Source organism: Nansenia antarctica (genome assembly GCF_963989245.1).
Source record: "Nansenia antarctica genome assembly, contig: SCAFFOLD_260, whole genome shotgun sequence".
In the NCBI taxonomy this organism is placed as follows: domain Eukaryota; kingdom Metazoa; phylum Chordata; class Actinopteri; order Argentiniformes; family Microstomatidae; genus Nansenia; species Nansenia antarctica.
Window position 1 is genome coordinate 43,611 of NW_027663240.1, and position 14,647 is coordinate 58,257.

General features: G+C 48.0%; 1 protein-coding gene across 1 annotated transcript in view; it reads right to left on the reverse strand.

Moving 5' to 3' along the window:
• col4a1 (collagen, type IV, alpha 1) overlaps positions 1 to 11,821 on the reverse strand; it is a gene marked incomplete at its 3' end in the record, with an annotated part of 55,418 nt that extends 43,597 nt beyond the window's left edge. Inside the window, exon 1 of the mRNA XM_080550905.1 lies at positions 11,752 to 11,821. Within this exon, the coding sequence (XP_080407031.1) occupies positions 11,752 to 11,820 (69 nt within the window). The remainder of the gene's footprint in view (positions 1 to 11,751) is intronic.
• Between the last annotated feature and the right edge of the window lie 2,826 nt (positions 11,822 to 14,647).

The following is a 14,647-nucleotide window of genomic DNA, read 5'->3' on the forward strand; positions in this document are numbered from 1 at the left end:
TGTTCCGGGAATCTGGGAACAGGTCCACGGGGTGAGGAAAAGGGGACCTCGTTGACTTGGGAAAGACCACCCTAGGGGCTAGGCAACACTCTCATCAACATCTTTGGCACGCACGTATACAGTACACACACCACAACATAAAACGATATAGGACAACACACATTTTTGTTTCTCTCTCTCTCTATCTTTCTCTTTCTATCTTTCTTTCTTTCTTTCAGTGCCTCTCTCACTCCCTCTCTCTCTCTCCCTCCCTCTCCCCCTCTCTCTCTCTCTCTCTCAAACGTTCTAAAAAGGGATCTCACACGTGTGTGTTTTGGTAACCCACAGACAGGAAGTATCCTGCATTATCTGTCAAACAGGAAGGAGGGCGAGGTAGGGCCTTCGGGTCAGCTGTGTGAGACCGGAAGTGATGTCGTCGGGGGTCGACGCCCATGTTTACTTTCACTCGTCGGAGCAGCCCATTGGTTCACCGTGTTTACCAATCAAAAAGGGGCGCCGTCGTGACTGGTGTCGGAATTCTCCTGCCAGCTGTTATCTCAAGAGAAGCGTTAAGTGAGTGGGAAGCCCTCCATAGGCACTGGACAGCAGAGATATTAGTTATGAAACGGTTGTGTTTTTTTTACTGTCTGAGGTCATGTGAAAGAGAGGAGGAGAGTCAGGGGGGAACACAGTCATAGAGTGACTCATTAACACCAGGGGGCGTACCTCCAAGTCTGCTAGCCTGTTTACACCAGGAGCTGCTCTCCTAGACTTCGGATGGAGCAGATCCATTATGTGCGTGTGTGTGTGTGTGTGTGTGTGTGGGTGTGTGTGTGTTTGTGTGTGTGTGTTTGTGTGTGTGTGTGTGTAGGTGTGTGTGTGTAGGTGTGTGTGTGTGTGTGTGTGCACGAGTGTGTGTGTGTGTGTGTGTGTAGGTGTGTGTGTGTGTATGTAGGTGTAGGTGTGTGTGTGTGTAGGTGTGTGTGTGTGTGTGTAGGTGTGTGTGTGTGTGTGTGTGTGTGTGGGTGTGTGTGTGTGTGCACGAGTGTGTGTGTATGTAGGTGTAGGTGTGTGTGTGTGTGCACGAGTGTGTGTGTATATAGGTGTAGGTGTGTGTGTGTGTGTGCACGAGTGTGTGTGTATGTAAGTGTAGGTGTGTGTGTGTGTGTGCACGAGTGTGTGTGTGTGTGTGTGTGTGTGTGTGTGTGTGTGTGTGTGTGTGTGTGTGTGTGTGTGTGTGTGTGTGCATGTACATGCGTGTGTGCGTGTGTGCACTCTGTTCCATTTCCATGGAAAGGATTAACCCCCCTCCCCTCCTGATAAAAATCAACATGGCCCCCCATGGAATAGGGGACAACTATTACACACCCACTGTTACATCGACACACAACACCCTCACCCTCCTAACCTCCGGCAACAACAGTGGAAAAGGGATTTACCGCAATCAGGTCTGGCTTTGAACACAATAATGCCTCGCTCAAGGTGGTCGCAGGAGGGAAGAGAGAGAGAGAGAGAGAGAGAGAGAGAGGGCGGGCGGGGGGGCGGGGGGTTCTATACATGGACCCTCATTATCCTCCATCCACCCATCGCTCCCAGAACAAGCTACCACCACAAGGGAGGATTATAACCCATTATAACACCATGACCACACCAGACACTTGTGTTGATTGGCCTTGATAGCTCTCTGTTGAAACAGACTCTACCCCCAAACCCTCGTGAGCTTAGAATGATAAGGTTCTATCTCTGTTTAGGGCAGTTCAGAGATATTGAGCGTCAAAGTGTTTACATTCCATTATGTTTCGTGAGATGGAATCTTTGTATTATATTAATTACTAACTCAAAAATGTCAACATTTTAAAAAATAACAGCACACAGGCATTAATAAACACCTAATGGATCAGATTATGTAAAAAAACTCAATTTTGACCAAAAATGGAGATAGAACCTTATAATTATTTTATTTTTTATAAATTTGTTTTTTCAGATTTTATCCCTTTTTCACCCAACCTAGCATCCAATTATCCCCTGCCTATTGCGTAGGATCCGCCGCATGACCCCGTGGCCGGCAGCCCCAGAGGAGATCGCCAGGCAGACTAGCTGACTGGCTCCTCGAGCCCGACACCGTTACTCCAGCACCAGACGGGGGCGGTGTTGCGCGACGGATCCTTGTCCGGAAATAGTCCTATGCCCCCCTTTGGGAGCGGCCGCTCAATATGCCGCTCCCTGTGGGCCCCGGCCATATCCGGGTCTGGCGAGACCGGGATTCGATCCCAGTCCCCGGTGGGCAGCTTGCACTAGTGGCTAATGCCGCTCCGCCACCGCGGGGCAGAACCTTATAATTCTAACGGGTTAACGTTAGATAATTCTAACGTCACGACTTGTGTTGATTGGCCTTGATAGCTATCTGTTGAAACAGACTCGCCCTCTACCCCCAACACCCTGCATTGGAACAGGAGGGAGGACTGCAGCCGACAGGCACCGCTGCTCTGAGACCTGTGCTTTGTTGTAAGAGATGAGAACAGAGATACTAGATGCTGACAATAGCACTGGTCTGGGATCAGCCCAAAAAGCAGCTCAAAACCCAAAAAAATAAAAAGCAAAAAAAAACATTGAAAGAGATGCATAGAGCATCTGTTCTTCCAGGAGAGAAGTAGAAGGATCTCAGGTTGTGTGACTGTGAATTACGGCCGACACGACAGAGAGAGATCTGCTATCGCAATCACGGCATCTCAAACCATAACACCCAGTAGTACCATGTCTGGGGTACAGCACGATAGCTACACAGAGAGAGAGAGAGAGAAAGAGAGAGAGAGAGAGATAGAGAGAAAGAGAGAGAGAGAGAGAGAGAGAGAGAGAAAGAGAGAGAGAGAGAGAGAGAGAGAGAGAGAGAGAGAGAGAAAGAGAGAGAGATAGAGATAGAGAGAAAGAGAAATAGAGAGAGAGAGAGAGAGAAAGAGAGAAAGAGAGAGAGAGAGAGCGAGAGAGAGAGAGAGAGAGGAAGAGAGAGAGAGCATGACCTAGGCCCCCAGAAAGAGGAGAGGATAATGAGTGGAGATGGAGGAAGAGGTAGAAGCAGTAGAAGAGGTGTAGAACACAGCCAGATCACAACAACAACATCAGGTATCAGTGTCATGTTCTGTTGAGGGAAATAAAATAAAAAGGTTTCTCTGTTTATCTAGACAAGGGGCAGCAGGAAAGATAGTATGTCAACCCGCATGTCTGCACCATACCACATCGTATACAGAACACTTGCTGGTGGAACGATCAAAAGTCCAACTACCATACATACCGTACATGTATACAAAGTATCTAAGCTGTGTGAGATGTCTGCCTCTCTATGGGTAGAACCTAACTTGAGATCTACGCCCGTAACTCTTTACGTTTGCGTTAACCTCGCCTCGACCTCAACAGAAAAATGTGCACGATGATTCCCGGTTATGCACGCTTGAGTCAGGGAGCTTTCCACACTGTCCAAGTGTCTGTCCCAAATGTAACCTCAGACAGTACTTCTGAACCTCACCTCACCTCACAACATCCACCCCCATCACCTTCCCCCATTGTCCTGTTGTTTGCAGACAGTGTTCCTCTGTAAACGTTTCAGCCGGGGGGAACAATGGGACATTTCCAATTGAAAGACTTTGACGGCCTGATTCTGAGAAGGGAAGGGAAGCAGGCAACAACCAGACTGGTAGCAGGGGGCTTGGTGAGTGACGACAGGGGAAACAGGACTCCTCAGAGGGGGACGTCAAGCAGGAAGTCAGGGGGGGTCCCTCTCTGGTCACTTCCTGTCTGAACCAGAACCGCTGCCCTGCAGTTAACCCCGTGAGCTCACTGTCACTCAACTGACACCGTGACCCAGCTGCACACAGTGCAGTGTGTGTGTGTGTGTGTGTGTGTGTGTGTGTGTGTGTGTGTGTGTGTGTGTGTGTGTGTCCGTGCGTCTGTGCGTGTCTTTTTTACTGCATTCTATGAGGTCCATAGAGACAGCTGCGCAAACAATTAAGAAACCAAACAAAAACAACACCAACTCCCATCATGCAGCTGGTTCCTACAGCCCCAGTCTCAGAGAGATGGCTGGAGGTTCTAATACGGTTCTAACTTCTAACCTACGTGGTAACAGCTGACCCCCTCTTCCATCAAAGACTTTGGTTATGCAGCTTGTTAGAACATCAGAGATGGCGGTTGGTACTATTTCCCTCACAGCAATGCAATTCATCCAACTGAGACAGTTGGTCCGGTTGTGATTTAAAAAACCCTGATGTTGAATTGAATTCATTCAATTCAATTCATCCACTGCAACAGTTAGCCCTGTTGTGGTTAAAAAAAAAACTCTGTAAAGCTACTATTCATTGAAACTGTGTTAATTCATTAGAGGTTGGTGATTTTTCATAGAGCCGAAAATATCCCCGATTTCAGGATGGAATGAGGAGTCCTGTCGGCCGTGCTGACTCGCTAAACTCACAGCAGGCCGAGATTCAGGAGAGATAAAACAGAGGTAGCATTCTCTCTTGCTTTAGATCTGATCTTTTTTTCGACGTCTTTTTCAACCACGTCTTAGTTAGTGTTAGACAGGTTAATGACACGAAGCGTAATCAGCCAATGAGATCTAGAAACACGCAGCACAGATAAGTGATGGGAGACAGTCACGCATTAACTTGTTTATCTGGGCCATTTCATAAATGAAAGAGGGAGAGAGAGGGAGAAAGAGAGAGAGAGAGAGAGAGAGAGAGAGCATTTATAACTAAAATAGACACGACTGATGTAGAATTTTGATAGTTGTCATGGAGATGTTCTGGGACACAAACTGAGCAGATTTTCCCTTCTTTAGCCATTTCAAACATCGTTCTGTCTGGGCAGAAACACACACACACACACACACACACACACACACACACACACACACATTCTCTCTCAGACACATACACACACTCACACTCACACTCAACGCTCAGACACAGAAAGTATCTCAGTATAATCACAGTGGCTAATGACCGACCGCTCCAGTACATCCAGTGCTTCTCACATTCACAGACAAACATCCAGACATTCTGCCATGCCTCCATTCCTTTCTGCCAGGTTTCTTAGTTGTCTAGCCCTAGCCTGTACTAGCCTGGTCTCCAGAGCTGTGCTGGTTAGAGGCGTCGGATATCGGGCCTGACCTCTTTAGGGCCTAACATGGACAGAGCTAAGAGAGAAGCTCCACAGAGCTAGGGAGAAATGAGTCATCTCTTTCTTCACCACGATCAACAGGGGGGCAGAGGGGCAGGAGGGGGATGAGGCAGGGGGGGGGCAGGAGGGCCAAGGAGGCAGGGGGGGGGCAGGAGGGGAATGAGGCGGGGGGGGGCAGAGGGGCAGGGGGGGAATGAGGCAGGGGGGGGCAGGAGGGCCAAGGAGGCAGGGGGGCAGGGGGCAGGAGGCAGGGCGGGGCAGGAGGCAGGAGGGCAGGGAGCCAGGGGGGGGGCAGAGGGGCAGGAGGGTAAGGAATGAGACAGGGGGGCGGGGGGGGGCAGGAGGCGCTGGAGGCAGGGCGGGGCAGGAGGGTAAGGAATGAGACAGGGGGGGTGCAAGCAGGAGGTGCTGGAGGCAGGGGGCAGGAGCCAGGAGGGTAGGGAGCCAGGAGGGCAGGGAGCCAGGGGGGGGCAGAGGGGCAGGAGGGTAAGGAATGAGGCAGGGGGGGAGGGGGGGGGGGCAGCAGGAGGTGCTGGAGGCAGTAGTAGATGAGGCCAGGGCTCAGGGAGGGTGAGACTAAAGGATTGACCACGGGTATCTCCCAGGCTCCCACACCACATTCCTGCAGCGCCGCAGAGGCTCCTGGGGCTCATAACCTTCCCTTCTCCCCGCCCCCCCCTCTGCTCTCTCTTTCTCTCTCTCTCTCCCCCTCTCTCCAGCAGCTTCAGATGGGCTCCTGTCCTGCGTGAGCTGAGCTGATCTAGAACCTTCTTCTTTCCTCTCCCTCTCCCTCCCTCCCTCCCTCCCTCCCTCCCTCTCTTCTTCCTTCGTCATCTCTCTCTCAGCTCGGGGGGCCCTTGGGGGTTTAACCGTGCTATAACCATTGCCCTTGGTGTTCCAGTACCGTGGCCCGAGGACGACTGTATTACAAGAGTGGCTCTTGAGTTCTCTAGACTAGAGAGAGAGCTGGTCTCAGGGACAACAGGAACCACTGTTCAGAGGGGAGGATGCCGTCAGGACTTTTCTAGGCCAGTCTGGGAGGGATCAGATAAGACCAGTGTGGTCTGGTTTTAACAGGCTGTGCTGAGGGCAGCCATGACAGATCAGGCTGAGCCCACACTCCCTCGTGGTGAGCCTTGAACCAGGCTGAATAGAGAGTGGGGTTAAACCAGGCTGAATTGAGAGTGGGGTTTCGCCGTGCTCAGACACCGGCTAATCCTCTCACTGCTTGGCACAGCCGGGGGAGAACACACACCGAGGGGCAGGGGCACAGACACACACAGAGGCTTGGGCAGACACACACACACACACACACACACACACATACACACACACAAATACACAGACATAGACACACACACACACACATACACAGACATAGACACACACACACACACATACAGAGACATAGACACACACACACACACACACACACACACACATACACACACATACACACACACAAATACACAGACATAGACACACACACACACACACATACAGAGACATAGACACACACACACAATACACACACACACACACACACACACAGAGACATAGACACACACACACACACACACAGAGACATAGACACACACACACACACAGACAAAAGGGGCATACCTGACACACTACTTAAACATTAAGGGCATAGGGGCATACGTACAAAGCCCACCCAGGAATCCCTATCAAAACACACCAAACACCAAAACCCAACTCCTCCAAATGGAGGCATTTTTACAATGGGGGAGTCAGATGTCTGGGAGATGGTGCTTCTGGTGCTTTCTCAGGCTGCGTTGCTGGGTTGGTGGCCAGTGACAGACAGGCAGGGTCAGCTGCTCCCTGCAGGGAGTGAACCCGTGAGTCGGACAGAGAGCCAGACCAATCCTTATTAGCACAAACATGAATGCAAAACCAACTTATCACTTCTGTCTTATCATGGCCCGTTAATCTCTCAGGAAAGCTTTCAGTCAGACATGTTCTGTGGGAGGTCTCTCTCTCTCTCTCTCTATCGTAAAAACCTGATGATCAGTGCCAAACCCACAATCCATGTCCACAAACACTCACACACAGACACACAGACCGAGACACAGATACACACACACACACACACACACACACACACACGTGTACACACATACTCACATACACGAACACTCACACACATACTCACATACATGAACACTCACACACAGACACACAGACACAGACCGAGACACATACAAACACACACACACACACACACACACACATACACACACACACGGTGGAGCACCAAAATAAACAGCAGTTAGTTCCGCATCCTCCGCGTTGGCAATCCATCCACCCTCCCTGGGGAAGGTTCTGGAACGTTGTGATCTGACCAGGAGGGCAAACCACCAGGAATCGCGGAGGAGTTCCATCTCCCATTCCCACCATCTCTCCCAAATCCTCCACCCACACAAACACACACACACTTTCCCATCCAGCAACCTGCTCATCTGTCCACCCCCCTCCTCCTCCTCCTCCTCCTCCTCCTCCTCCTCCTCCAGAGAGTCAATGATGACTCATTCTGGTCTGAGTCAATATGTGACGACCAGCTGGTAAAAAACGGGAACAAGTCGCCAACCGACCGACCGTTAAGAGACCGTTAAATTCTAAAGAATGTAAATAAATGTCAGCGTTGTTGAAAATGTATGACACACTAGCTAGTCAAGCCAAAACATTGCAATGCATTGGATTCGGTGAGTAATCCCCCACTATTACCTAGTTAGTCTAGAGTAGTGGGGATTACTCACCGAATCCATCGCATTGCAATGTTTTGGCTTGACTAGCGAGTGTGTCATCGATTTTTTAAGAATAAAAGTCAGAACCTTTTGATTGGTTCTGACGGCGACTTGTTCCCGGTTTCACCAGCTATTGTCACATAATTGCTAGGCAGAAGGCTTCAATTATGCCATTAATATTTTATTCATAGAGGTGATCGTATTGGGATTAAACATATCTTTGGTTAGGACCACTGGCGGACTCAAGGGGGGGGGGCAGGGGGGGCGACCGCCTCTCCTGGTGCCCCCACGGTTGAAAAACGTCTCTCTTAAGTGCCCTTTTGAGTGGCGAAAATGAGAGGACGTGCCCTATTGGCTGCCCTTCCAATGGTCTAAACTTGACCATGTGCCCCCACCGTTGGAAAATGTTGCACTAAAGTGCCCTTTTGAGTGGCAAAATTAGAGGCATGGCATGCTCTGACAGTGAGTTCCTGCCTTCCTCTTCAAGCCAACCTGACCCATCATTGAATCCACAAGGTCATGATACACACACACACACACACACACACACACACACACACACACACACACACGCACGCACACTGAAAACCGTCTACTGGAGTCCAACCAGTACACTGATCTGTGTCACCAGACTTCCATTAACGGAGGAAAAGGCAAATCATATATGGCTGATATTTCCGGGACACACTTTTTTTTTCCTCACTTCTGAATCAAGTGACCTAGATAAGGGAATGGAACTAGGGAGGCTGGTGGAGGTAGAAATCGGAGGACAGGCTCATTGCAATGCATGGAGCAGAAGGAGGAGGAATGATAATCCATAATTGAATCAGGATCTCCCTCTGCGCTTGGCAGGGAGACACTTGATGATCTGTTTGGTGCGGGCGGCCATGTTGGAGTGGACAGGGGGGGGCGTGTGTAGAGCACATCTGTCTGGATCACACACTTCCTGTTGTTGATCTGCTAACACGGGTCCCGTGGGCGCCGATTAGAACTACACATCCAGATGAAGAGGGTAATGTTGCAATGTCTCTCTCTCTCTCTCTCTCTCTCTCTCTCTCTCTCTCTCTCTCTCTCTCTCTCTCTCTCTCTCTCTCTATTTTTTCCCATTCATTGACATCATATCAGTGACACTTTCCAATATAATACAAGACATCCTGACAAATAGCTCTTCCCCCCCCCCCCCCCCCTCCCTCCATCCTCCTCTTATTCTCCTCCTCCGCTCCTCTCTCTCTCTCTCTCTCTCTCTCTCTCTCTGGGGGGTAGTCTGTCCAGATGTCCTGTGTCCTGCTGTCCTGGTTCCAATCCAACACCCACTGATAGAAGCTGCGTGTACTGCTTTGGTCAACCTGATAGCTCTGCTCTAGAAGTTCTAGAACATACGGTACTAGAACATATCTTTAGTTGGAGTTAGTCTGGGTTCTGAGCATAAATCCAGATCTCTATTCAACCAGACATTATCCACTAAATCACAAGGAGGGTTGAATGAGTGGGTTTTGCTACATTGCCACATACCCTGATGTTTTGACTAATCTCTTCCAGTGATGTCAGTTCCATTCCATGTCTGTTCCATTAGAAGGCCTGTCTTGACAGGAGCTTTGGTTTGTTGTGGGTCTTGCTGACGAATAGAGTTAACAAACAAGAACAGCTGTACATCAGTACTCTAAACATTTCTGTAACCTCAAGAGAGACATCCTATGAGCCCTCCCTCCTCTTCATCTTCCTCCTCCTCCTCCTCCTCCCGTTCTCCCCCTCATCGTGCCTCCTTTATGGACCCAAGGAGAGATCAGAAGGTCTCCAAACTGGAGTGCTTTAGGAAATACCTCCGTCCGCATCCACGTCCAAAAGTCAGCCATAACGAAACGAACACACCAACCGTTCAGGAATTTTGCTATCATCATATCCCCAGTGTGGGGAGTGAGTCTGACCAAGAGAATGGTTTTGAGTAATTGTTAACTTTAGAGGCTTGTTTCATAATAGTGGAAAGGCCTCCTTCATGGAGTACCTTACATGGATTGCTCTTGTCAGGGTAAAACCCATTCTGAGAGGATTTATCAGCAACACTGTTGAGAGACGTCGTCTAAACACCATTGATTGAAAGCACAAGTGTTTTTGGCGTCTCTCTCTCCAGGCATTGTAACTCATTCCGTTGCCCTCCGATTGCCAGACGGGGTAACTGAAGACGTTCTGGAATGTTTTGGGGGAAAGTGCCCCGGACATGTCATCCGGACATATCAAATACATCAGGCATAAATCATTGCCAAGGTAACAGGAGCCTACACACACATGCACACGCACACACACACACACACACACACACACACACACAAACACGTCCAAGCAGATATCAACTTATCGATTTATTTTATCATCAAAAAAATAATGTCGGTTAAGCTTAGTGTCGTTATTGATGCTGTCTAGTCTTTTTTCCCTCGTCTTTCCCTTGTCCAGTGTCTTATTAAGTAGAACAGGGAGTGTGAGCTCAGTCCACCTGGGCCCCAGGTAGGTAGTGTGTCTATGAGTGACTGAACCCCAGGTAGGTAGTGTGTCTATGAGCTTCTCCAGTAGGCCTACTCCTTCCTGACCATCCATGCCTCTGTGTGTCAGTCCCAGCTAATGAGAATGATAGGCTGGTCCCAGGGGAAGGGAAGGGAGAGGAGAAGGGAAGGGAAGGGAAGGGAGAGGGGAGCTGCATGTTTAGGATTCTCTGCATTACCAGACGAGAGCCGGAGAGGACAGTGATCCGGGACACACCGGAGATTTAAGAGGTAACAGAGAAACGCAAGAGAGAGCTGTCTGTCTAGGAATGGTGGTGGCTGGTGGAGAGAGACAGACACCTGTAGGGGACAGACTGACTATAGACAAGAGCTGAGTCTGATGTTTCTAACGGTAACACTTTGATGAAAAACAGACGCAGAGTAGTTAAGAAAGATCACCTAATTACAGCGATAGAGAGGAATAGGAAGGAATGTGACTGAGGAGGACACACGCGTGTGCGCGCACACACACACACACACACACACACACACACACACAGGCGGGACAGAAACTAGCTCAGCCTTCCTGCCCCACCCTCTTTCTTTCAGACATTGCAGGAGGCTGGCCTTTAGGCTGCAGACTCACCCCTGCAACTCCAGGCTGAGCTACAGACACCTACCCTTCAGAAAGAGAATACACTCACTTCTGAGAGTGGAGCAAAGTCTCACAAACTATGTTGTATAACTGCACTGGAGGCCAGAATACACCAAAGGCACAATGTCACAAGTCACTGTGACCAAATCCTGGGAATTATTATCATGTTTTTATAAACAATGTATATAAAAATGTCCACGATATCAGTTTGGATAGCACAAGAAATGATGTGTAAATAAATACTGTTCTTTTTTACATGACCTATGAATATCTAAAGATACTATGTTCATTACCTTCTTCACTCAAGTGTGTCAAGGGAAGGTGAGTTAGTTCACTAAGCACCGCTAACTGTCATTTTGTGGCGGACTTGGAGGAGAGAGAAGTCTCACGCACGATATCTATTAAGTCTTATAATGTATAATCTATTCGGACATTACAGTATAAAGAGGCTATTAAACACCAACAACATATGGTAGCCTAAACATCGCACAAATACGTGTTTAAAACATAATAACGTCAATACATTGACAGAGGTTTGATTAATTTTGAGAAATATCAAACCTTGGAGAGCTCAAGGCGCGCAACCAGGAGCGCAAGTTCCAGAACAGCGTTACTCCCAACGCTCCCCTCACTCCCCTCAACTTTAACACACACACAGGACAGTAACATCAAATGGAGCCAATAAAAGTGGGCTTTTAATCGCACTTACCTTAGCCTCTGACAGGTACACGGTGTAGGAGAGAGCCGCCAGTAAAAACAGGGTCCCGCTCGGGAACATCATTGCGAGGCGACGAGGCGCAATGGAACAACTTTGTTATTTACAAACTGTGCAGAAAGCCCCGAGTCAACCACCTGTTCACCGCGTCTTCTTGGTCGTTTCTTCCAAGTAAAGTTCAGGTCATCAACAGAGCTTAATGCTGCACGTTGGGCTGCATCTTTGCCCGGGACGTTGTGAGGTTCTGATCAATGCAACTTGTTCTAAGTTTCCCTTCCACCACACCCCCCCCTCCCTGATGCGACCACCCTTACCAAAGGCAAAACGGTCCCAACCCTGTTATTACAAACCACCACTTCGACTTTTCTCTGTTGAGAGCGACACTGCAGCTCTCGGTCCTTTTGGTCTATTTGTGTGTATATTTGTGGAAGGAGGCAAGACTGTCTGCGCGAGAGACCAGGACACCTGTCCGGTACCGTTGACCACCCCGGGACTAGCGCCGTTACTCTCCCCGTCACACACGCACCCGACAGCGCGACGCAACCACGGTACGGAGTGCGCACACAGTAAGTTTTTTGTTTTTAGCTAATGATTTGCTTCTTAATAGGCTAAGCTACACATTTGTTAGCTATTATAATAGTATAGGCCTATACATATAGGTTATCTGTGCAATTTCGATGGGTTTTAAAAGTAGTAGGCTATCCAATTAGGACACACGATAAGATGGCCCAACTTATGAATACTGTTCCACAGCTGGAGTTGGACCTCTTTCTAAATATGACATCTGAAGTTAGTAAGATTTGTGCAAACTCTATTAATTGACGGAAAGGCAGCACAGGTGGGTGCGTCAACACTTTTACGCACGAAGAGACCCAATATACCTATTTGACAGTCTATGCGTTGCTGAATCCTACTTTATTGTTTTTCTCGGATACATTTTGTGTTTCTGTGTCAGTTTGTGTCCCTGGCAGACATGCACTAGACCTGTCACTGTCTGACCCAGGAGAATCAGAATCGGTGAACGGATGAAGTTGAGCGGGGCCATGTCAGCGCAGCACGGGAGAGAGCTGAGGAACCTCAGGCAAGGGCTGTGTCCAATCTGCTTAATGTTATAATAACATGTGCATTCTAAATGCTCTCTTATTAATGCTATTCCCCTGTTCATTTGCATGCAGGTTTATGATCGTATGCCTCACAGTTGCCATCCTTGCATCAGGAGCGAACGCAGTAAGTTTTTTTTAACTTTTCAAAGTTACAATTTTCAAGGAGTTCACTCGGACTTTACAGTTGTAATTTCGGGTGATTTTCAGTTGTAACAAATTAACAAAGTGCAAAGCAACAAAGTCCAAAACTACACGTTTTCTTTCTGATTTTGTCTGATCTGTGTGGTTATGGGTGAGCACATAGTGTTTTATGGTTTGGTTGAATCTTAACTTCTGTTTTATATTTGTGGGCGTGTCAGGTGATGTAGTCTGCAGGGCGCGTCTCTGACACAGCTGAATTAACCCTTTGTGGGTTACACACATTTGGTTCCACACAGTCACAGGACATCTGCGGGATAGTTTTGGCCGCAAACTCTCCTTTTGTGGGGAAAAAAGACTTGTGATCCCCTGGGTTGTTTGGAGTTTAGTATCTAGAAGGATCTCTCTCTCTCTCTCTCTCTCTCTCTCTCTCTCTCTCTCTCTCTCCCTCCCTCTCTCTCTCTCTCTCTCTCTCCATCTTTGGCCCTTTTTCTCTATTCTTATCTCCACCTCTCTCTCTCTGTCTCTAAATTCATCCAACAGAAATTTGAAATGACTACAGTTTAGTATAGGTTGGTATTGAGTTTCATTCGAGAAGGAAAGGCCCACCCTGTGTGCCCTTTGGGGTGATATAATGTGTTGTATTAAAGGTTGACCTCTGACCTGGTGGGGTCTTAGGGAGGGCCCGTGACCTCTGTGACGGGGTGATAAACTGTTGACCTCTGTGGTTAAATAACATACAATCCCAATTGATTCGTCATGCTTATTAGCAGCTAATAGAATTAGCCATACTCCCTCTTCCTGATGCAAAACATATACAGAAAAATGTATGCACTGACTCACTGCAATGTACGTTGCTTTGGATAAAAGCGTCAGCTAAATGGCATATACGTATATGATATTATTATATTATATTTAAAAATATGTGAATGATTGCATGTCTGTAGCTGTGTGTGTGTGTGTGTGTGTGTGTGTTTTAGGGGAAAGATAAAAAGTAGGGTGTGTTTGATACGTTTCTCTGTATTACTGTCAGGAGTTAGCTTTGCTTTGACCTTCATGTTGGTCTCCTACCGGCTATCGCCTGTGACCCAATCTGTCACCTGTCAATCAATCTGTCACCTGTGACCCAATCTGTCACCAAGTCGCTTCCTTCAGTGGAGGGTGAACATCTTTATTGAAGTGTGCTTCTCGTTGGAAAACGGATGTTTCTAAAAAGAGGACATTTAGAAACCTTTCCCCCTCCTCTTAACGTAGTTAAGCTGCCTACGTACACGCTACACGATATTGGAAGTCCGACAATCAGATAACTTATCACACTACACACAGAGGAGAGAGTTCTATCTCGAGACATGTGGCTTTCACACAAAACGACTTCACTGTGGAATGTGGGAGTGGGATGCGCATTTTTTATTAAATGTTTTTATTTTACCTTTATTTTACCAGGCGAGACAATTAAGACCAAAATTCTTATTTACAATGCTGATCTGCCTCATAAGGGGAAAGGGGAGGAGGGCTGAAAGATAAAACATGTTAAAAACAAACAAGCACTTAAAACCACAATTAAATCGACAATTAAATGAGATGCCACAAAACAACAATACGCATTGGGCAATACGAAGTATCAAAACGGATGATTTATTTATTTTAAA